The sequence below is a fragment of the Gorilla gorilla genome, chromosome 20, assembly GCF_029281585.2.
Source record: "Gorilla gorilla gorilla isolate KB3781 chromosome 20, NHGRI_mGorGor1-v2.1_pri, whole genome shotgun sequence".
Classification (NCBI taxonomy): domain Eukaryota; kingdom Metazoa; phylum Chordata; class Mammalia; order Primates; family Hominidae; genus Gorilla; species Gorilla gorilla.
Window position 1 is genome coordinate 14,464,750 of NC_073244.2, and position 23,144 is coordinate 14,487,893.

Sequence of the window (23,144 nt, forward strand, 5' to 3'; positions counted from 1 at the left end):
AGCTGGATGGGGGTCCCAGGGAGCATCCCTGATTTCTATCATCTCCCGTGTACCCTGCCCCACCATGAGTGTGACCCGCTCTGAGGGACACCCAGGTGCATCCTCACTCTAGAAAGCTGGTAATGTAGTCACGGCTGCAGGATGACCACACGAATGGGTTGGTCTTCATGGTAATGTGGGCAGCCATGAGCTTGGCTGGGTCCTGACCACGGGCCCCACAGCTGTTTCCCACGCCGTCATGGTTCATGCCGAATCTGGGGAAAGGGGTGTCGGCTCTGCCGGGCGCTGAGGGACCCGCCCAGCTCCTCCCGTCCTCCCCCTCTTGTGTGCCCTGGCCTCACGTGTGCCCGATCTCGTGGGCAATGGTGAAGGCTGTGGCCAGGCCAATGTCCTCATTGACGCTGCAGCTTCTCTCGCGCTCACACATTCCGCCCACCGGGGCCAGGCCTGGGAAGACGGACATGTGGGGATGGGGCTGGGAGGCTCAGGACGGTGCTAGCTGGCCCCATCCACCTGCCAGGTCTCACCCCAGCCCATTGCCTTCACAGGCGCCTGAAACCTACGGGGCTTGGGTACCTAGTGTGCCGCAGGGTTTGTTCTTGTAGATGCAGATGTCATAGCTGTAAAAGGAGACAGGGTCGGTGAGGGGGCTGGGCTGCCTCCCTAAGCCCTGCTGATGCCACCATGCCCAGCTCTGGGGGTTGAGTCCTGCCTTGGAGGCGCCATCTGCCTCTCACCTGAAGCTGCATACAGGAGTGACTGACCACATGAATGAATGAATGCACGCATGCATGAGTGGGAGAGTGAGTGAATGAGGGCATCGGTGCCCAAATGGTCCCAAACCTCCCTTACCCATTATTCTCAAGCAGCCCCTCCCCATCCCTGGCTCCCTCATGGGCGGCCCAAACTTCTCTGCTCCTCCTGACCCCAGCAGAAGTGATCTCTGTTTGGACTCTCACGGTTCCCTGGACCACCTGTTTTCTCAGCCCTAGTCCTAGACCTCTCCTGTCCCCTCACCGTGTGATGAGCACTGCTGTGTCATGGTTAGCCACACCATTCTCTGGAATGGCATTGCCATGGCCGCTGTGGTTCACGATGGATTTCTGCCACTTACAGAAGCTGTCCAGGGACTTCCCGGCATGGTGGGTGATCTCCAGAGTGGGCTGGGGATGGACAGAGGGAAGTGCGTGGGCACCCACCACCCAGGGGACGATGGCAGGACATGCTGGTATGAAGGGGAAGGGGAAGGGGAGGGAGCCCCCCGCACCTGGTCCTCCGTGAGCAGGATGAGGCGAGTTACGAGGATGTTAACGGTGCTTCCCAGACTCGAGTCCTGGAAAAGTTTGGCAACCTGACCTCCAAGAAACAAGAGAGACCGAGTCTTAAGAGGAGCCCAGGGTAGAAAATGAAAAGCAAAAACAATAACAGCTTGCTTTCATCAGGCACCTACTGTGTGTCGGGTCTTAGGCTAAACCTGCTATTAGGGTTTTTTTTGTTGTTGTTGTTAAAGATGGGGGGTCTTGGTATGTTGCTCAGGCTGGTCTTGAACTCCTGACCTCAAGTGATCCTCCTGCCTGGCCTCCCATAGGGCTGGGATTACAGGTGTGAGCCACCACGCCCAGCCATGCATCAGTCTTTTCATGAATAGGTAGTATTTGTTGTTGTTACTATTTGTTGTTGTTGTTTTTTGAGATGGAGTCTCGCTCTGTTGCTCAGGCTGCAGTGCTGCGGTGCAATCTCAGCTCACTGTAACCTCCACTTCCCAGGTTCAAATGATTCTACTGCTTCAGACTCCCAAGTAGCTGAGACTACAGGTGCACATCACTATGCCCACTTAATTTTTTTTTTTTTTTGAGACAGAGTTTTGCTCTTTTTGTCCAGGGTGGAGTACAATGGTGTGATCTCAGCTCACTGCAACCTCCGCCTCCTGGGTTCAAGCGATTCTCCTGCCTCAGCTTCCCGAGTAGCTGGGATTACAGGCGTGAGCCACCGTGCCCAGCCATGCCCGCCTAATTTTTGTATGTTTAGTAGAGACTGGATTTCACCATGTTGGCCAGGCTGGTCTTGAACTCCTGACCTCAAGCGATCCTCCTGTCCTGGCCTGGCACAGTGCTGGGATCACAGGTGTGAGCCACCATGCCTGGCCATGCATCAGTCTTTTCATGAACAGGTGCTATTATCATCCCCAATTTACAGATGAGGAGACATGCAAAGAGAGGTTAGGACACAGCTGGTAGGTGTCAGAAGTGAGACTCAAGTCTGGATTGCTTACCAGAACATTTCTTTCAGACTCCTCCAAGCTCAGCTTATCTACTTGTCCCCCAGCCCCTGCTTACCCCCCTGACTGCCTCAAGCGTCTTTGTCCAGAGGCGACCTGAGGGATATACATGTCTCGGTTCATTCCACAGCTGTCTGAAGGTACCAATTTGCCCATCACCACAGGAAAGTAAAACTGTGAGGGCAGGAGGCTCTGGAGACAGTGGTCAGAGGAAAGGAGGAAGCAGCCCCAGGGATGAGCTGGCACAGAAGACAGAGGCCAGGCTGTGCAGGGATCTTGGAACCCTGGGTAATCATTTCCCTGTCTGGAAATCCCCAGAATTTTTTTTTTTTTTTTTTTTTTTTTTTGGAGATGGAGTCCCACTCTGTTGCCCAGGCTGGAGTGCAGTGGCGCAATCTTGGCTCACCTCCACCTCCCGGGTTCAAGCGATTCTCCTGCCTCAGCCTCCCGAGTAGCTGGGACTACAGGTGCCCGCCACCACGCCCAGCTGATTTTTGTATTTTTAGTAGAGACAGGGTTTCACCATGTTGGCCAGGCTTGTCTTGAACTCCCGACCTCAGGTGATCCACCCGCCTCGGCCTCCCAAAGTGCTGGGATTACAGGCATGAGCCACTGCGCCGGGCTGGAAACCCCCAGGAAATTCTGAAAGCCCTAGGGAGAGAGGCCAGGCTCAGGCACAACTGAGGGCCATCAGAGACGACACTACACAACATTTTGGACCCTCTGCCTGCCTGCTAAACTTTTTGTTTTCCCTTTTGCTTCAGTGAAACAAGAGCACCATTCATCAAGCCCTTACTCTGTGCCAAATAGCCTACCTGGCTTCCCTCCCACCAATCCTTACTCTCTAGGGTAGCTACCATTATATCTCCATTTGACACAGTGGTACGCTGAGGCTTAGAGAGGTCAAGAATCTCGCCTGAGATCTAGGATGGAAATGGACTATATCTGAAGGTGGGTCAGGGAGGTCAGCCTGTAGGAATTTATAAGTAGGTGCTTGTGCAAGAATGCTGCGTGAATACAGATGTGTGCCTGTGTGTGTACTGCTAACCTCAACGAGTACCTGTGAGCTACCTATCTATCATCTATCTATCTATCTATCTATCTATCTATCTATCTATCTATCTATCTATCTATCTAATCTATCTATCTATTTTGAGATGGAATTTCCCTCTTGTTGCCCAGGCTGGAGTGCAATGGTGCGATCTTGGCTCACTGCAACCTCTGCCTCCCAGGTTCAAGCGATTCTTCTGTCTCAGCCTCCCAAGTAGCTGGGATTACAGGTGCCCACCACCACGCTCAGCTAATTTTTGTATTTTTAGTAGAGACGGGGTTTCACCATGTTAGCCAGGCTGGTCTTGAACTCCTGACCTCAGGTGATCCACCCACCTTGGCCTCCCAAAGTGCTGGGATTACAGGCGTGAGCCACCGTGCCCAGCCTACTGAGATTTATTTATTTATTTATGAATGAATGAATGACAGGGATTATAACCCACTGCGTCTCAAACTCCTGGGCTCAAGTGATCCTCCTGCCTCAGCTTCCTGAGTAGCTGGGACTACAGGCATGTGCCACCACGCTCCGCTAATTTTTAAATGTTTTGTAGAGATGGGATTTCACTATGTTTCCCAGGCTGCTGTGTACTTATTTTTTTATTTTTTTTTGAGACAGAGTCTTGCTCTGTTGCCCAGGCTGGAGCACAGTGGCGTGATCTCGGCTCACTACAACCTCCACCTCCCTGGTTCAAGCGATTCTCCTGCCTCAGCCTCCTGAGTAGCTGGGATTACAGGTGCCCGCCACCACGCCCAGCTAATGTTTTGTATTTTTTAGTGGAGACGGGGTTTCACCATGCTAGCCAGGCTGGTCTTGAATTCCTGACATCAAGTGATCTGCCCACCTTAGGCATGAGCCACTGTGCCCAGCCTGTGTGTATTTTTACACACAGCAAACACTTATATGCCACCTACTGCATGCCAAGAACTGTTCTACATGCTTTATGAATGCACTGGATCTACCTTAGCTTTATAAGTAGGTACCACAATTATGCCCATTTTACAGATAGGTAAGACAAGGCAGAGAGGTGAAGTAACTTGCTCAAAGGCAGATAGTTAAAAAGTGGCAGAGCGGAAATTTAAGCCCAGGCAGGTTCCCTCTGCCCCAGGGCACCTCTGCATCTAGTCACTGTGCTTATGCTCTTTCTCCTCCTCATTCATTGCCATATGCAACCAACCTACCTACCTACCTTCCTTCCTTCCTTCCTTCCTTCCTTCCTTCCTCTCTCTTTCTCTCTCTCTTTCTTTCTTTTCTCTTTCTGTCTGTCTTTCTTTTCTTTTCTTTCTTTCTTTTTTTTTGGACAGAGTCTCGCTCTGTCGCCCAGGCTGGAGTGCAGTGGCGTGATCTTGGCTCACTGCAAGCTCTGCCTCCCAGGTTAATGCCATTCTCCTGCCTCGGCCTCCCGAGTAGCTGGGACTACAGGCGCCCACCACCACACCCGGCTAATTTTTTGTATTTTTAGTAGAGACGGGGTTTCACCGTGTTAGCCAGGATGGTCTCAATCTCCTGACCTTGTGATCCGCCCACCTTGGCCTCCCAAAGTGCTGGGATTACAGGTGTGAGCCACCGCGCACGGCCTGCAACCTTCCTTTCTACCCCTGTCCCCATGTCAGGGATTGGGGTGGGATGGTAGCCACCCCCTTGCCTAACACTGGAGGCTGGCTCCAAGTCCTCAGGGCTGCGTGCCCAGGGAGGGGAAGGCACTTACAATGTTCATGATGGCCAGCACATACTGCTCCACGTCCCGGCGCCCGTGATAGGCCACCATCATCTTGTCAGCCACCACCAGGGTCTCCACGTAGCGCTCTCGGCTGACCGATCGCTTCAGGCCTGGCTGGCCACGCTCTGTTTCATTCCCCAGGGGCCTGGCAGGCGGTGGCTTCAAGGTCCGCAGCCACCATGGCCGCCCTTTCCACGGTTTCTCATCTGGGGAACCCAGTAGAGCAATTAAGCCCTGCCCTGCTGGTGGGACGCAGAGCTGCCTGACAACTGTCTTGTCCAACCTCTGACTGGCTACCTCTCTACCCAACAGTCTGGACAGACAATTTCTGGTCATTCTGCTGCCTTCTCTTGTTGTCCAGCTACCTGTGTGATGGTCTGTCTGCCCAATGGGCTGCCAAACACCTCATTGTTTTTCTTATTCTTTTTTTTTTGAGACGGAGTATCATTCTGTCACCCAGGCTGGACTGCAGTGGTGCGATCTTGGCTCACTGCAACCTCCGCCTCCCAGGTTCAAGCGATTCTCCTGCCTCAGCCCCCCGAGTAGCTGGGATGACAGGCATGTGCCACTATGCCTGGCTAATTTTTGTATTTTTAATTGAGACTGCATTTCACCATGTTGGCCAGGCTGGTCTCGAACTCCTGACATCAAGTGATCCACCCGTCTCAGCCTCCCAAAGTGCTGGGATTACAGGTGTGAGCCACTGTGCCCGGCTGCCTCATTGTTTTGTCTATAGGGCATCTTGGCAGTACCATCTCTTTTTTTTGTCAATGTCCTACTACCTGAGAATATTGTAGTCTACCATGATGTCACTGTCCCTCTGCCAAACTGTTGAGTTGAATAACAGCCTGACTTCTCCCACTGTTGGTTGTATGGCTGTTCCACTGCCTGTTTGCCAACCTGTTCAGCTACCAGCCTGCCCCGTTGCCCAAATGTCCAACTGAACACTTGCATGACTGTCCCACAGCTAAGCTGGTTGGTTGAATCACTGTCCCATGATGACCAGCATGATTGTACAATCCACTGACAATTCCACTGCCCGAATGGAATGGTGTGAACCAGCCTGTTTTGCAATCTGAACTGTGTGCTTGGACAACGTGTTGTCCTTCTAGCTGAGCAACTTTCCAATCAACGCACTGACCAATTAGATCAGTTAGTTCTAACTGCAATGCACTGCAGTTAGAACAATCATACTGCCTGATGTACTACAACCAGATGGTCTCATGGACCACCCAACTGTGACATCGTATGTCATCCACCTTTTTTCTGTCTGTACTGCCGACTGTGGCTGTATGTCTACCACAGCATCCTACTCATAGAGTATCTGATTATATACCTAATTCAACATCACACTGTTCTGCTTTTCCATCTAACATTCATCTGATTTTCTTTTTTGAGACGGAGTCTCGCTCTGTCGCCCAGGCTGGAGTGCAATGGCGCAATCTCAACTCACCGCAACCTCTACCTCCCGGGTTCAAGCGATTCTCCTGCCTTAGCCTCCCAAGTAGCTGGAATTACAGGTGTGTGCCACCACGCCTGGCTAACCTTTTTGTATTTTTAGTAAAGATGGGGTTTCGCCATGTTGGCCAGGCTGATCTCAATCTCCTGACCTCAAGTGATCTGCCCATCTTGGCTTCCCAAAATGCTGGGATTATAGGCGTGAGACACCGTGCCTGACCCTGACTTTCTATATATATATTTTGAAACAGGATCTTGCTCTGTTGCCCACACTGGAGTGCAGTGGTGTGATCAAGGCTCATTGGAGCCTCAACCTCCCTGGCTCAAGTGATCCTCCTGCCTCAGCCTCTCAAGTAGCTGGGACTGCAGGAGCACACCACCACACCTGGCTTATTTTTTCTATTTTTGGTTGAGATAGTGTCTCACTATGTTGCCCACGCTGTTCTCAAACTCCTGGGCTCAAGTGATCTTCCCGCCTCAACTTCCCAAAGTGCTAGGATTACAGCACTTTGCCCGAACTGACCTGGTTTCCTAGCAGTACGATTGTGTTGGTAAGTATTTTGTTGGTATATAGCTTTCCTTCTCTCTCATTTCCTAAATGCCTGATTGTACAACCATCCTCCTACCAGTCTGATCATAAATCTGGCCTTTTGGCTGTATAACTGCTGGAGTATCTGATACACCACCACACTGTCTAACTGTCTGATCAGATGATAATCCTAGAGAAGGAATGGTTTTATACCTGAACACCTTGCTGGCTGTCTTACTCAGTGCTGGGCTAGGTGACTACAGCAGGGATAAGATTATTCCATAGCTCCACTGGTTCACTGTCTGAGGATATGTCTCTGCTGTCCCCTGGATAGAACTCCCTATTTTTTCTTTTTGAGACGGAGTCATGCTGTGTCGCCCAGGCTGGGGTGCAATGGCACGATCTCTGCTTACTGCAACCTCTGCCTCCCGGGTTCAAGCGATTCTCCAGCCTCAGCCTCTGAGTAGCCGGGATTACAGGCACCCACCACCATGGCTGGCTAGTTTTTGTATTTTTAGTAGAGACGGGGTTTCTTCCTGTTGGCCAGGCTGCTCTCGAACTTCTGACCTCAGGTGATCCGCCCACCTCGGCCTCCCCGCTGCACCGGGCCGGAACTTCGTAATTATATCACTGTGTCCCCTTCTCAACAGCTCCATTCTTCCCCTCACATAACTGCCTGCTGACTTTCTGGATAAAAAGACACTGCTGCCTCAAGGGAAAGATACTGTGTAGCCCTCTGCCCATCCCCAGAAAGACCGATGTACCTCTCACTCCACAGGCTGTGTCCAGGTGGGGGTGACGCAGAGAGGAACGCTTGTACACCACATGTGGTCCACTTTCCTCCGGGCCCCGAGAACCCTTGGGCCCACCGTGCAGGGGCTCAATCAGGTACTCTTCCTCATCTGCCACAATCAGGCCGTGCTGGGTTTTGAGAAGTGGGATAGAAAGCTCTCAGGATCAGGTTCTGGAGCTTAGGACCCCTGGGACCTTCTCTCTGTCTTTATGATTTCATTCTTATCAGGTTTATTTTGCTATTTCTTTTATTTTTTTTTGGCATAGGTAATTAGTATCCATGCTATTTATTTATTTATTTATTATTTCTTCTTTTGGAGACAAGGTCTTACTCTGTCATCCAGGCTGGAGGGCAGTGGTGCAATCATAGCTCACTGCATCCTCAACTTCCTGGGCTCAAGCGATCCTCCTGCCTCAGCCTCCCAAGGAGCTGGGACTATAGGAGCACGCCAATGTGTTTGGCTAATTTAAAAAATTTTTAATTTATTTTTCATAGAGATGGGGTTCCACTATGTTGCCCAGGCTGGTCTCGAATTCCTGGCCTCAAGTGATCCTCCTGCCTCGGCCTCCCAAAGTGCTAAGATTAAAAGCATGAGTCAGCATGCTCAGCCTCTAATTTCTTTTATTTTAAAATTATATATATGTGTATGTATATATTATGTATGTATGTGTATACATACACATATATAATTATATATATTTATAAATATAAAAAATATATATATATGTAAAGAGACAGGGTCTTGTTCTGTTGCCCAGGCTGGAGGGCAGTGTTGCGATCTCGGATCACTGAGACCTCTCCCTCCTGAGTTCAACTGATTCTCCCACCTCAGCCTCCTGAGTAGCTAGGATTACATACACACACCACCATGCCTGGCTAATTTTTATTTGTATTTTTAGTAGAGACGGGGTTTCACCGTGTTGGCCAGGCTGGTCTCGAACTCCTGACCTCAAGTGATCTGCCCGCCTCACCCTCCCAAAATGCCAGGACTACAGGCATAAGTCACTGTGCCCAGCCTCGAATTTTTTGAGACTGATGTTCAGCTCATTAATTTTCAGCCTTACCTAAGGCTATACATTTTCCTTTAAGTACTGCTTTAGCTGCATCCCCAAAGTACTGATTCGCTCAAAACACTTAAAAAATGTCCCACTATCATTCCTTCTCTGCCCTCTATGTAGAAGTGTTTTTCTTAACTTCCACACTTATGGGCATTTCCCCCCACTTTCCAGAATCCTCAGCTCACCAGGCCTCCACAGGTGCTGATGGCCACATGGGAGCTGCTGGCCTGGCCCTGCAGGTGACCAGCGTAGAGGCAGTGGGGCCGGGCCGCCCTCTGCCAGGCCAGGCCCTCCCGTGTCCAGTACTCCACGGAGACGTGCCCTGCCAGTAGACGGGAGCTGCGGGTCAGGTTCAGCAGGAAGTGGGTGCTGGGTGAGGCCACTTTGTAGAAGAGGCGGGACTCGGCTGTGGCCCCCGTGCCCCGGCGCTGCCTCCGGGGAGGAGGTGGCGAGAAGGCCAGCAGTGCCCCGTTGTGGTCCACGCGGGTGGGGAAGGCGATCTCATAGCTCTCCAGACTGGACAGGAACTCATCTGTGGGTGAGGGTCAGAGGCCTGGGGTGGGCCCTGGTCTTAGTGGACCCCCGTGTCCTGGCTGTTAGGCTGCTGGAGCAAGTGATGCTGGCCTCACTGACCCCCGAAATCCAGGGAGTTGGCTGCAAGGCTCCCGCCTATGACCCCAGGGCCTTCCCCCATTGACCCCCATCCCAGCCCCCTGATGCCTCTTTCTGTTGGAGCCCAACTGGTCTCTTACATTTTTTGCTCCCTCCCCACCGCCACCACCAGACTTCCCCTACCTTGAGACCGGAAGGCGTGCGTGACCTCGAACATGAGGCCCAGCCCCAGGGCGAGGGCCCAGCGGAGGATCTGGCAGGCGGGAGCCATAGAGGCCACGTGTCCACATGTCTCTCCCCAGCCCCGGCTGCCGGCAGCCCCCACAGTGCCGCCTCCCCCGTTCACAGCCTTCGCAGCATCACCGGGCTCCTGGGAGGGGGGAGCCAGGTAAGGGGGCGCCTGGTCCCGCTGTCCAGCACAACCAATGCCAAGGCCAATCATGGCCAAAGCTTTTCACCTGACTCTGAAGATTCTGAATGCATTTTCTCACTCAGCCACTCCCCTCTCCCCACCTCCCCTTCCAATCCTTCCTACACTCCTACAAGAGGACAGACAGGGACTGGGACGCTGGGAGTATCTCCTATGTGCCAGCTACTGGCCCTAGTTTTCACACCACTGCATTTCTGTTCTTTTGTTAAGAGACAGGGCGTTGCTCTGTCACCTAGGATGGAGTGCAGTGTTGTGATCATAGCTCATTGCAGCCTCCGCCACCTGGGCTCAAATAATCCTCCTGCCTCAGCCTCCCAAGTAGCTGAGATTGCAGGTGCAAGCCACCACACCTGGCTAATGTTTTTGTTTTTTTGGAGAGATGGGGGTCTCACTTTGTTGCCCAGGCTGATCTTGAACTCCTGGCCTCAAGGGATCCTTTCACCTCAGCCTCCCAAAGCACTGGGATTACAAGCATGAGCCACTGCACCCAGCCCACCATATTTAATTTCCAAAATAACTGAGAAGTCATGGTCATCACGCTCTTTTTTTTGAGATGGAGTCTCACTATGTGGCCCAGGCTGGACTGCAATGGCGCAATCGCGGCTCACTGCAACCCCCGCCTCCCGGGTTCATTTGATTCTCCCGCCTCAGCCTCCTGAGTAGCTGGGATTACAGGCACGCACCAACACGCCCAGCTACATTTTTGTATTTTTAGGAGAGATGGGGTTTCACCATGTTGGCCAGGCTGGTCTCGAACTCCTGACCTCGCATCACACTCGTATCCCTCATCTTTTTATAGATGAGGAAATAGACTCAGGAGTGATAGAGTTTGCCGTGGGTCACATTGCTAGAAAGTGGTAGAACCTGGGTTCATTCATTGGGTTATAGCCTCCGGTGGAGGGTGGACGGGGGCATGACAGCCAGGCATGCTAAGGATAGCAACCCCTACTTGCCCGAGCCCTGTGGGGTTCCATCTCTTAGGAGTGACAGATGACAGTCAAGTGAATGGAGAATAGTTCAGATTGTGACATGTTCTCTAGAAGGTATCAATGGGCAGACTGGGAAGCAGAGGTTCAAAGCATAAGAAATCAATGGTGTGAAGAGACAGGCGAAGGTGCACCAGGAGGGGAAACAGCAAGGTCAAAGGCCTGGAGGTGGAGTAGAGCCTGGCATGAGCCCAGACAGGGTGGATGCAGGAGAGCAAGGGGAGGCTGGCATCAGAGGCACTTGAAGGCTGGGCTGGTCAGTGTGAATTTTCAAGCCAGATTAGAGCTAAGGCTCCCACCTATGCATCTGCTGTCCTGGGCCCTGTCTTTGGATTCTCTGAAATGGGTAGCACCATTCAAGCCAGATTTTTAAAGCTAAGGCTAGTATTCCAGTCCTGCAGACTTTCATATGCCCACCCACGCACCGTCTTGGGCCATCTTTGGATTCTCTGCACCGGGTAGCGCTATTCACTCCCACCTCCCAGGCCTCTCCTCCACCCTGTTTCCAACCCCGTCCTCTATTCAGATTCTTTCAAGGCTCCAAGCCAGCCCGCCCCGCAGGTCTCAGTCTCTCCAGCATCTGCCCCAGGCCAGCCTGCCGCAGACACCACTTTGGGCCACCACCCTGTGCCAAACCCTCTTCCCCCACCCTGCTGTCTCCACCCTCCTCCTCCTCTGTGCAAAATCCCTTAATCACAGAGTCTTGTTTTCTTTGCAGCCCAGCCAAGTCTGAGAGTCCAAGTCTGAGAGTCAATCCCCAAACAGGGCAGTTCAGCCCCAAGGGAGGGAGACAGGTTTTTGCCAAGTTGCTGATGGACCAAGAAGCCCACATTCCCCACTTCTGCTTGGATCCCTCTAGTGACGGGGAGCTCACTCACAGATATTCTGTGACCCCCGCTGCACTCTTTAGCTGGGCTAATGTCCATTCCTTCTGTTGTTGTTCTCTCTCTTTTTTTTTTTTTTTTTTTTTGAGACAGAGTCTCACTCTGTCGCCAGGCTGGAGTGCAGTGGTGTGATCTCTGCTCACTGCAACCTCTGTCTCTTGGGTTCAAGCGATTCTCCTGCTTCAGCCTCCCGAGTAGCTGGGACTACAGGTGTGCGCCACCATGCCCAGCTAATTTTTGTATTTTTAGGAGAGACGGGGTTTCACTATGTTGGCCAGGATGGTCTTGATCTCTTGACCTCATGATCAGCCCGCCTTGGCCTCCCAAAGTGCTGGGATTACAGCCGTGAGCCACAGCACCTGGCCTCTCTCTCCTTTTTATTTTATTTTTTTTTACCTTTTGGGGACTTCGGTTGGTGGAGTAGTGTTGGGCCCCTGTACGGATCCTTCCCTCGCCTGCTCCCTGCACCTGGGCCTCCCTCTCTGGGCCTTGGTTTCTTCTTACTTGGAGCCTGGGCAGGGAGGGGTCAAAGAGGAGGAGCCGGGCTGGTCTTCAGCACTGAGCTGGGTCTGTAGTTGAGGGATCACTGAGGAAATTCTGACCCTCTCTCTGCCCCTGGAGAACTTCCTCTTAGACTTCTTCTTTCTTCTGTTCCTAATGAACCCCTCCAACAAAAACCCACCTCCTCTCCCTCTCCCTCTATTCTTGCTGCTTCTTCCCTATTCCTTCTTTGGAAGTGTCAACCAACTCCCAGATCAAGGCCCTTCCTGGTTGGGTACCTCTGACCCCCGCTCCTGCACTAAGCCACCCCTGAAAGGTAGGAACATTCTCATTGCAAGTGAAGCAGGGACCTCACCCCTTTCTCCCATTGGCTCCCTCCCTCCTCTCCTGTTCTTGCACTGCCAGGCCTGGTGCCCCATCCTCCTCCTTCAGGGGCTCTCTCTGGTCTTGTCTAGAGTGTCTTTGGGTCTGTCCCGGTCCCCCTAAGACCCTCAGTCCTCATCACTGTCCTCTGAAGTGAGGTGCTCCTCCCAAAACCCTCACACCCCCTTCTGTGCTTTGGGCTCAGGTGGGGTGTGAGGGACAAGGCTTGGGACATTGTGGAAGGACCCAGCATAGGGGGTGAGGACAGGGGAAGGGGACTCACCTGTGCACAGTGTATGGGGTAGGGGGAGGAGGGGGGTCTGCAGAAGGCTCACAGGCGTCTGAGCTGGGGCCCAGCCCACAGGGTGGTGTCGAGGTGTGACACAGCCCAGGGCACCGGGTGGTGGGGGGACATGAACAAGGCAGTGGGTCTGGGGCCAAAGATGAAGCTTGAGAGAGGCTCAGGGACAGAGACGGTGGTGGCCAACAGGATGTCAGTGAGGGATCTGCACTGTGGCGTGTGTGTGTGACTGCATGTACATTACAGCATGTATGTGAGTGTGTGTGACTGTCAGCGTGTGACTGCATGTGCATTATGGCTTTTGAGTGTGTGTGACCCTGTGTGTGTGTGTGTGTGTGTGTACCCAGGCCTGGCCATTCCTCCAACCCCTCCTCCCCGAAGGCAGGAGGGAGGTGGCCAGTGTGGGGGAGGGTGCCAGGCCTGGAGGAGGAAATGCCTCCGGGAAATGGAAATGGCTTAGAAACAGAGGCTCTGTCCCATCCCATCCCATCCCGGGGATCCTGAAGGGACCCTAAGCTCCACACCCAAACCTCTCCGGCCAGGCTGCGGGGCAGGGCCGACGGACGGTCCCCCGTGGAGGCCAAGGCCGCGTCTCCCCAGGCAGAGGCCCCAGCCTGCCGGCCTCCTCCCGGCTGCACATCTGGCCGGGCCGGCAGGAGGCAGTCCCTGCCGGAGAGCAGACAAAGGCCCAGCCGGGGCCTGCGGGAGGAGGGGGCCGGCGCCCGGGCTGGTCCCCCACAACCGGCCGCTAATTAAAGGCCCTGAGCCCGACCGCTGGAGACACCCTGAGACAGACGGCTGTGGCCTCACTGACCAACTCAGGGGAAGTGGGCGGCGCCACTCCCACACCCAGACACACAAACACACACTGGCAGCGACACACACCCCGCGCAACCAGAGACCGGCGCTCGGGCACTGTAGACCCACAAAAGACGTAGGACGCCTCCACCGCAGACACACACGCCGACAGGCTCAGTGCACACTCACACACCCGGAGACAAACACATGGAGACACACAACCACACACTCCCAGACATGTGTAAGCACACACTCATTTACACGCGCACACACGGGACAAGACAGAGAAACACGCGGACACACAAATACACGCACCCGGGGCCTACACAAACAGAAACACACACATACATACACAGACTACTCAAGGAGACAGACACACAGGCCTACACGCTGACACATACACACTCATTTGCATGCTCACACCAAACCAGAGACAAACTCACAAGTCCCACAGACCTAGACACCCCCCCACACCAGACACACACACACAGGTATTTACACACTCATCACGCTCAGAGACAAACGCACACATGCTTGGGGACACACACACAAACCCAGTCACACACACACTCGCCTTCAGATCTGCGCGCACATAGCAAACCCCTATGCGCACACACTGTCCAAACACACAGACACACAAGAGACTCATCCCCAGGCACTGACACACACATGTAATGCACAACCACTCTGCCCCTACGTGGACGGACACACACACACACACACACAGCGCAAACAAACCCACGGCAACCCCGGGCGTGATCAGTGGCGCGCGCACTTGGGGACCTCAGGCACCGACCGGAGTCGCACAGCGGGATGCCCTCCCCCATCCAGGGCACCACAGCCCCACGCCCTCACAGCCCGATGCGGACACACAAAGTCCCACTGAGTCACGTACCCCCGGGCCCCCCGCCCGCGCCGCTACCTGCGCCGCGCCCGGGGCCTCCGCGCCGTCGCCGCCGCTGTCTCGCCGCCCCGCGCGCGCAGGAAGGGAGGGAGCGAGCGAGCGCGGCGGCGTGGCCGGGGGAGGGGGCGCGGGGAAGGCACTTCCTGAGCCGCCTGCCAGGGTTATAAAAAAACCCCCAAACCGCGCGCGGCCAGAAACCCCGCCCGCCCGCCGCCGCCCGGCCTGGGCCGCGGGCTGGACCCCAGCCAGGGACCCGGGAACTCGGGCCGCCCCGCCCCGGACCAGCGCCCCCGCCGCGGGGGAGGGGGCTGGGGAACCGCGGGGGGCGGGGAGGGGACGAAGCGGGAGAAATCGAGTGGCGGCGGGGAGAATGGGCGGGGGAGGGGAGAAAGAATCAGGTGGGGGATGGGGATGGAGGCAGAATTGGGTGGGTGGGGGTTCGGGGAAAGGGAGGAAGAGGAGAAGGGAGAGGTTGGGGGAGGGGGAAGTTTGAATGGGAAGGGGTAGGGGGAGATGGAGGCCTGGAGGAAGGGGCTGAGTGAGGTGGGGGGAGGTGGGGGCCTGGAGGAAGGGCTGAGTGGGGTGGGGGGAAGTGGGGGCCTGGAGGAGGGGCTGAGTGGGGTGGGGGGAGGTGGGGGCCTGGAGGAAGGGGCTGAGTGGGGTGGGGGGAGGTGGGGCCCTTGAGGAGGGGCTGAGTGGGGTTGGGGGAGGTGGGGCCCTGGAGGAGGGGCTGAGTGGGGTGGGGGGAGGTGGGGGCCTGGAGGAAGGGGCTGAATTGGGTTGGGGGCTACGGGAAAGAATGGTGTGGGGTAAGGAATGGGGCGGGAGGGGGGATGGGAGCATGAGATGCTGGGGTTGGGGAGGGGAGAGCCCACTTCCTCGCCAGCCTCTGCGGCATCAACAACAGCTGTTATTTATTGAGGGCTGGGCCTGGCTCAAACAAGCATTTATTGGGCGCCTCCCGTGTGCCAGGCACGGTGCCCGGGGCGGGAAATAAGTCCCAGCTCGGCCCCGCCCTCTCCGAGCTCTCAGGGGGGTTTGATCGGTCCTGGGCCTGGCCTTGGTCTCTGTGCCTTAACTCCTTTGCGGTGACGTAGGCCCAGCTGGTCCCATTTCACAGATGAGGAAACTGAGGCCACAGAGATGGGGAGAGTGAAAATTCTGTTGGAACCGGAGCCCTCTTGGTCTTGATCACTCTGGGTCTCGCTCCATAAAATGAACGAATGCGTGAATGAGGAGGACCTGGATGGTTGGGGCAGGGCTGGGATTTGAATCCCAGGTGCCTGGTACAGTGCCTGGTTCCAGGGAAGGGCGGTGACCCCCAGGCCTCACAATTGCAGGCATTTCCCAGGAACGCCCCCCCAGGGAGCTGGGCAGAGCCTTGGCCTTGGCTTTGTCTGAGTCTGGGTTTACTCATCCACACAGTGGGGGTAATAACAGCCTTCCCAGGGCTGGAGTAGGGGGTGGAGGAGGGGTTTCATTCTGCAGCAAAGATTTGTTGTTATGTGCTGGGTTCCAGGGACACAGCTGAGACCAGGAGGGCAGCTTCCCAGCTCGGAATTTTTCCTTTTGAACTTGGAATGACATGTCATTACTCACGCATACAGCAGGTGCTGCATAAATACCAGACTCCTGGAGTTCCCACCACACTACCTTACCCCAACCTCCTGGGACTCCAGGCTAGACCAGAGGTGCAGCCCCCACCCTCCTGTTTGCTCCCCACACTCCCTCCTTCCCACCAGGGCCTCTCAGGCCCCCATTTGAGGAACGAGTCTAAGTCAGCCATTTCTGGCCTCTGTTAGCTGTTCTTCTACACTACCTATGGGGCCCTCTTTCCCCATCAAAGAGGTGGTGGCTTCCTTTCTTTGCTGTAGATACTAAAGGCTCCCACTGTTAGCCTAGTGACTGGTCCAGCCACCTGTCCCTACTTTTTTTTCTTCTTTTTTTTTTTGAGATGGAGTCTTGCTGTGTTGCCCAGGCTGGAGTGTGGTGGTGTGATCCTGGCTCACTGCAACCTCCGCCTCCCGGGTTCAAGCAATTCTCCAGCCCCAGCCTCCCGAGTAGCTGGGATTACAGGCACCTGCCACCATGCTCGGCTAATTGTATTTTTAGTAGAGATGGGGTTTTACCATGTTGGCCAGGCCAGTCTTGAACTCCTGACCTCAAGTGATCCGACCACCTTGACCTCCCAAAGTGCTTGGATTACAGGCATGAGCCACTGCGCCCAGCCCACCTGTCCCTCCTCTTAAGGATGGGTGGTTTCCAGACCGCACTGGGAATTTCAGGGTTGCTTTGAGCCAGGCGCTCCTAGGTTCTGGCACTCCTAGCTGTGAAACCTCTCATAATTACCCTGTGAAACTTTGACAGTTCTACACCCACTACTTCCCACCACAGCCCCAGACTTCCCTGGGGTGGGGGGGGGGGGTCTCTTTTTTTCCTCGAGGGCATGTGGCCCTCTAGGGCCTGGCCGATTGTTTAGGGGATGCACCTTCCCCAACTGAAGCCTCCAGTGAGCTGTGTTGAGGCTTTTGTGATGAGTCTTGGGAAACAAACTTTTGTGTCTTTTTCTTTTTCCTTTTTTTTTTTTTTTGAGATGCAGTCTCACTCTGTTGCTCAGGCTGGAGTGCAATGGCGCGATCTCGGCTGACCACAACCTCTGCCTCCTGGGTTCAAGCAATTCTCCTGCCTCTGCCTCCCGAATAGCTGGGACTACAGGCACGTGCCACCACGCCTGGCTAATTTTTGTATTTTTAGGAGAGATGGGGTTTCGCTATCCTTGGCCAGGCTGGTCTCAAACTCCTGACCTCGTGATCTGCCTGCCGCGGCCTCCCAAAGTGCTGGGATTACAGGTGTGAGCCACCACACCCGGCCCTTTTCTGTCTTTTTCTTTTGAGACAAGATCTTGCTCTGTTGCCCAGGCTAGAGTGAAGTGGTATGATGATAGCACACTGCAGCCTCGAACTCCTGAGCTCACATGATCCTTCTGCCTCAGCTTCCTGAGTATCTGGGACCACACATGTGAGCCACCATGCCCGATTAAGTTCTTTTTTTTTTTTTTTTTTTTGAGATGGAGTCTCGCTCTGTCGCCCAGGCTGGAGTGCAGTGCCGCGATCTCGGCTCACTGCAACTTCCACCTCCCGGATTCAAGCGATTCTCCTGCCTCAGCCTCCCAAGTAGCTGGGATTACAGGCACAAGCCACCCACGCCCGGCTAATTTTTGTATTTTTAGTAGAGATGGGGCTTTGCCATGTTGGCCAGGCTGGTCTTGAACTCCTGGCCTTAAGTGATCCGCCCACCTCAGCCTTCTAAAGTGTTGGGATTACAGGTGTGAGCCACTGTGCCTGGCCTCAAATTGTAGAGACAGGGTCTCTCTCTGTTGTCCAGGTTGGTCTTGAACTCCTGGCCTCAAGCAATCTCCCTGCCCTGGCTTCCCAAACTGCTGGGATTTACAGCTGTGAGCCAACAAGTCTGGCCTGACTTCTGTGTCTTGAGTGGGATGGATTTGAAGCTGAGTCCCTATCTTAGACAACAGAGGGAGGCCTCTTATAAGAATGAAGCCAGCTGGGAATGTGGGTTCACTCCTGTAATCCCAGCACTTTGGGAGGCCAAGGCAGGTGGATTGCTGGAGCTCAGGAGTTCGAGACCAGCCTGGACAACATGGCAAGAGCCCATCTCTATTAAAAAATACAGAGAAATAGCCAGGGCGTAGTGGTGCATGCCTGTGGTCCCAGCTACTCGGGAGGCTGAGGTGGGAGGCTTGAGTCCAGGAGGTGGAGGTTGCAGTGAGCTGAGATTGGGCCACTGCACTTCTGCCTGGGTGATGGAGTGAGACTCTTTCTAAAAAAAAAAAAAGAAAAAAAAAGTTAAGTAAATAAATAAAATAAAAATAAAAAATGAACGAAGTCACCAGATGGAGCAGATGGAGGAGAGTAATGGCCCTGGGGCCATCATAATTTGAGCCCTGAGCAAGCTGTTCCTGAAGCCCATAGATGGGCTTTAATCCAGTCACACTCTTTATTGAGCACTATATTGTATCAGGTGCTGATCCAGGTACTGGGGACATGGCCAGGAACAACAATCTCCATCCCACAAAGGTCACCGTCCTGCCTCAAGGCCTTTGCACTTGCTGTTCCCTGTGCCTGGAACACCCTCCCTCCCCAACCCCCTTATTCCATGGCCAGCTCTGTTTTGTCTTGGATAATTTTTTTTTTGTTTTTGAAACAGAGTCTTGATCTGTCACCCAGGCTGGAGTGCAGTGGCGTGATCTCAGTGGAGTGCAGTGGCACGATCTCAGCTCACTGCAACCTCTGCCTTCTGGGTTCAAGCGATTCTCCTGCCTCAGCCTCTTGAGTAGCTGGGATTACAGGCGCACGCCACCACGCCTGGCTAATTTTTGTATTTTTAGTAGAGATGGGATTTTGCCATGTTGGCCAGGCTGGTCTCGAACTCCTGACCTCAAGTGATCTGCCTGCCTCAGCCTCCCAAAGTGCTGGGATTATAAGCGTGAGCCACAGCACCTGGCCATCTTTCAAGTTTTGACTCAAACATCGTTTCCTTAGGGAGGCCTGCACTGATCCCCTCACTTCAACATGACACCCCAACGGGCTTCCTTTCCCGCTCCCTGATTTATTTTACTCGTAGTGTGAGTCACTACTGGACGTACTCTATGGAATACTTACATCTGCTGACTTCCTGTGTCTCCCACCGGAATGCCGGCTCCGTGAGGGAAGGGGTTTTCGTCTGTGTGGTCCACAGCAGTATCCTTGGTGCCTAGCAGGGTCTCACCCACAGTTAGTGCCCACTGTTGAATAAATAGGCTCACTAGTAAATAAAAGGGCTCTCAGAAGAGGTGACAATGACGTTGTGGTTTGAATGTTAAGAAAGAGAGCCTGTTACTGGAAAAAAAAAAATTAGCTGGGCATGGTGATGCGTACCTGTAGTCCCAGCTACTTGGGAGGCTGAGGCGGGAGGATCACTTGAGCCAGGGAATTCGAGGTTGCAGTGAGCCGTGAAGGTGCCGCTGTACTCCAGCCTGGGCGACACAGTGAGACCCTGTCTCAAAAAAAAAAAAAAAAAAAAGGCAGTGTGAGGGTGAAGGCGTTCTAGGAGGAGTGCACAGTAACTGCAAGGTTCCTGTGCCCATTCTCTTTTTATTTAAACCAGCCTGGACTGACTTAAAAGAAAAAATTGTTTTTCAGATTCTTGCAACCTTTAGAACCCGGAGTGGTTGTGCCTAGGGATGCAGTACTGCAGCTCTGCCACAGGAGGGCGCAATGGAACGCCATTGTTGCCCTTGGAAAGTAGGAACTAGGAAAATAGAAGTAGTGATAATCGGCAGGGCGCGGTGGCTCACGCCTGTAATCTGTAATCCCAGCACTTTGGAAGGCCGAGGCGAGCGAATCACGAGGTCAGGAGTTTGAGACCAGCCTGCCTAACATGGTGAAACCCCGTGTCTACTAAAAATACAAAAATCAGACGGGCGTGGTGGTGTGCACCTGTAATCCCAGCTATTCAGTAATCCCAGCTACTAAGGAGGCTGAAGCGAGAGAATCGATTGAACTCGGGAGGCGGAGGTTTCAGTGAGCCAAGGTCGCGCCACTGCACTCCAGCCTGGGTGACAGATTGAGATTCCGTCTCAAAAAAAAAAAAAAAAAAAAAAAAGCAGCAATGATAATGGTGATAATGATGGTGATGGCGATGGAGCAGGGGCTGTGAGGTCTGTCTTAACTTCACGACAGCCTTACAAGGTAGGTGCCCATTTTGCAACTGAGGAAACTAAGCCCAGAGAGGTTGAGTAACTTGTTCAAGGTCTCTCAGCTAGGGTTGGTAGAACCAGAATAGAGCAACCAAGGTGAAAGTCACCCATAATTTGACCATTTAGGGGGAAGGCAGGTGAACTTTGAGGCTGAAGACCTTCCCCTAGGATCGGGGGAGGTGGGAGTCCTGGGGGGGCCCTGGGATCATTGTGCTGAGGGCTGACTCTTTTCCCAGTGGGTAGAGCTCCCATCTCTCTCTTTCTCTTTTTTTTTTGAGACAAGGTGTTGCTCTGTTGCCCAGGTTGGAGACGAGTGGCACACTCGTGACTCACTGCAGCCTCAATTTCCCAGGCTCAAGCAATTCTCCTACCTCAGCCTCCCAGGAAACTGGGACTACAGGCATGCTCTATTTTGTCTGGCTATTTAAAATTTTTTTTTCTTGTAGAGATGGGGACTTGCTATGTTCACCAGGCTGGTCTCAAACTCCTGGGCTCATGAGATCACCCCACCTCAGTCTCCCAAGTAGCCGGGACTGCAGCATGCGTCACCATGCTTGCTTAATTTTTAAATTTTTTTTTTTGTGGAGATGGGGTCTTGCTGTGTCGCCCAGGCTGGTCTTGAACTCCTAGGCCCAAGTGATCCTCCTGCTTTGGTCTCCCAAAGTCCTTGGATCACAGGCATAAGTCACTACACCTGACAATGGAGCTCCTAACCCTTAGCCCATCTGCTGGGCGTTTTCCCCCAGCTCTGTGGCTTGGTATCTTCTTAAATATGGAGATAAATCATGCCTTCTCAAGGTCATTTGAAATCAAAATTCATCTCCAAGTTTCAGGGGCAGGGAAGACTTACGCAGTTAAAGACGGGGAGGAAGGGAGTTTCAAGCTGGGGGCACGGCCTGCCCAAAATCCTGGACGTGGGAGAGAGGGAAGGGCAGGTCTCAGTTTCCTATGGGATTCTCTTGGAGTGAATATTTATTTACTCAAACCCCTCCTGGCAGAGGCAACGCAACTCTCCCACCCCCACCCCCCTTCCTCTTGAAATTCAAAACACACATTTGGCCAGGCGCAGTGGCTCACGCCGGTAATTCCAGCACTTTGGGAGGCCCAGGCGGGCGGATCACCTGAGGTCAGGAGTTCTAGACCAGCCTGGCCAACATGGTGAAACCCCTGTCTCTACTAAAAATACAAAAATTAGCTGGGTGTGGTGGTGCGCGCCTGTAATCCCAGCTAATCGAGAGGCTGAGGCAGGAGAATCGCTTGAACCCGGGAGGCAGAGGTTGCAGCAAGCTGAGATCGTGCCACTGCACTCTAGCCTGGGGGACAAGGCGAGACTTCATCTCAAAAAAAAAAAAAAACAAAAAACACATTAATCGGCCTTCATTTGGATATCACAGATAATCTTATCTTGCAAGCTGAGCCCAGAATGATCTGAGGGCTGGATCCACCCCCTTCACCCCTGCCCCATGCAGTTTTGGGGCCCAAAAGGATTCGGTGGCTGCCAGGTCAGTGTCCTACAACAGTTGAAAGTCCCCATGGCCGGAAGCCCCCAGCTATCTGGAGGTTTCTCAACCCACATAGCGCCTAAATGTTCCACGTGCAACATACTTGCCTCAAGCCCATCTAGACCTAAACCTTTACACCTCTGTAAGGCTGGTCCCTCTGTAGGGTGATATTTCACAACTAACGTTTCACCCTCCTTCATCTTTTAATACTGAGGACTGGGGGTTCAAATCCCACCTTGCCGATCTTTGTCCATTATTTAAACTTCTCCACACCTCAGTTTTCTCATCTGGAAAATGGGCTTAATCAGGTGGCTGTGAGGATTCAACGCTATTAATGGTAAAGTGCTTATTACCATAGTGCCAGGCACAAAGTAAGTGGTAGCTATTACGATTAGTTCTGGTTTTGTTGTTACTATTTATTATTTTGTTTTGATTTTTAATTTTTTAAAGTTAAAAAATTTTTTCTTTATCTTTTTTTTTTTTTTCCGAGACAGAGTTTTGCTCTGTCACCCAGGCTGGAGTGCAGTGGTGCGATCTCGGCTCACTGCAACCTCTGCCTCCCGGGTTCAAGTGATTCTCCTGCCTCAGCCTCCCAGGTAGCTGGGATTATAGGCACCCGCCACCACGTCAGACTAATTTTTCTGTTTTTAGTAGAGAAGAGGTTTCACCATATTGGCCAGGCTGGTCTTGAACTCCTGACCTCAGGTGATCCACCAGCCTCGGCCTCCCAAAGTGTTAGGATTGCAGGCTTTTTTTTTTTTTTTTTTTTTTTTTTTGAGACAGAGTCTTACTCTGTCGCCCAGGGTGGAGTGCAGTGGCGCCTTCTCGGCTCGCTGCAACCTCCACCTTCCAAGTTCACGCCATTCTCCTGCTTCAGCCTCCTGAGTAGCTGGGGCTACGGGCACCTGCCACCACACCTGGCTAATTTTTTTTTTGTATTTTTCGTAGAGACAGGGTTTCACTGTGTTAGCCAGGCTGGTCTTGATCTCCTGAACTCATGATCTGCGCGCCTCAGCCTCCCAAAGTGCTAGGATTACAGGCATGAGTCACTGCGCTTGGACTGTTTTTTTTTTTTTTTTTTTTTTTTTTAAAGAGACAAGGTCTTTCGCTGTCACCCAGGCTGAGGTGCAGTGGCACCATCACAGTTCACTGCAGACTCCAACTCCTGGGTACAATTAATCCTCCTGCCTCAGCCTCTTGGGTAGCTGGGATTACAGACATTCA

At 53.3% G+C, this 23,144-nt stretch overlaps 1 protein-coding gene across 4 annotated transcripts in view; it reads right to left on the bottom strand.

Moving 5' to 3' along the window:
- Window positions 1-14,825, bottom strand: part of ADAMTS10 (ADAM metallopeptidase with thrombospondin type 1 motif 10) — a 30,502-nt gene extending 15,677 nt beyond the window's left edge. Inside the window, exons 1-11 of one of the 4 annotated variants that reach the window (XM_055371538.1) lie at window positions 14,682-14,753; window positions 12,193-12,307; window positions 9,680-9,866; window positions 9,070-9,416; window positions 7,798-7,954; window positions 5,035-5,252; window positions 1,268-1,351; window positions 1,018-1,163; window positions 577-620; window positions 342-447; window positions 108-254 (exon numbers count right to left, since the gene is read on the bottom strand). In XM_055371538.1, the coding sequence (XP_055227513.1) occupies window positions 108-254; window positions 342-447; window positions 577-620; window positions 1,018-1,163; window positions 1,268-1,351; window positions 5,035-5,252; window positions 7,798-7,954; window positions 9,070-9,416; window positions 9,680-9,767 (1,337 nt within the window). In that variant the 5' untranslated portion in view covers window positions 9,768-9,866; window positions 12,193-12,307; window positions 14,682-14,753. Of the gene's footprint in view, window positions 1-107; window positions 255-341; window positions 448-576; window positions 621-1,017; window positions 1,164-1,267; window positions 1,352-5,034; window positions 5,253-7,797; window positions 7,955-9,069; window positions 9,417-9,679; window positions 9,867-12,192; window positions 14,633-14,681 lie in introns of those variants that run through there. The other 3 variants (XM_055371541.2, XM_055371539.2, XM_055371542.2) reach the window with 3 other exon arrangements.
- Between the last annotated feature and the right edge of the window lie 8,319 nt (window positions 14,826-23,144).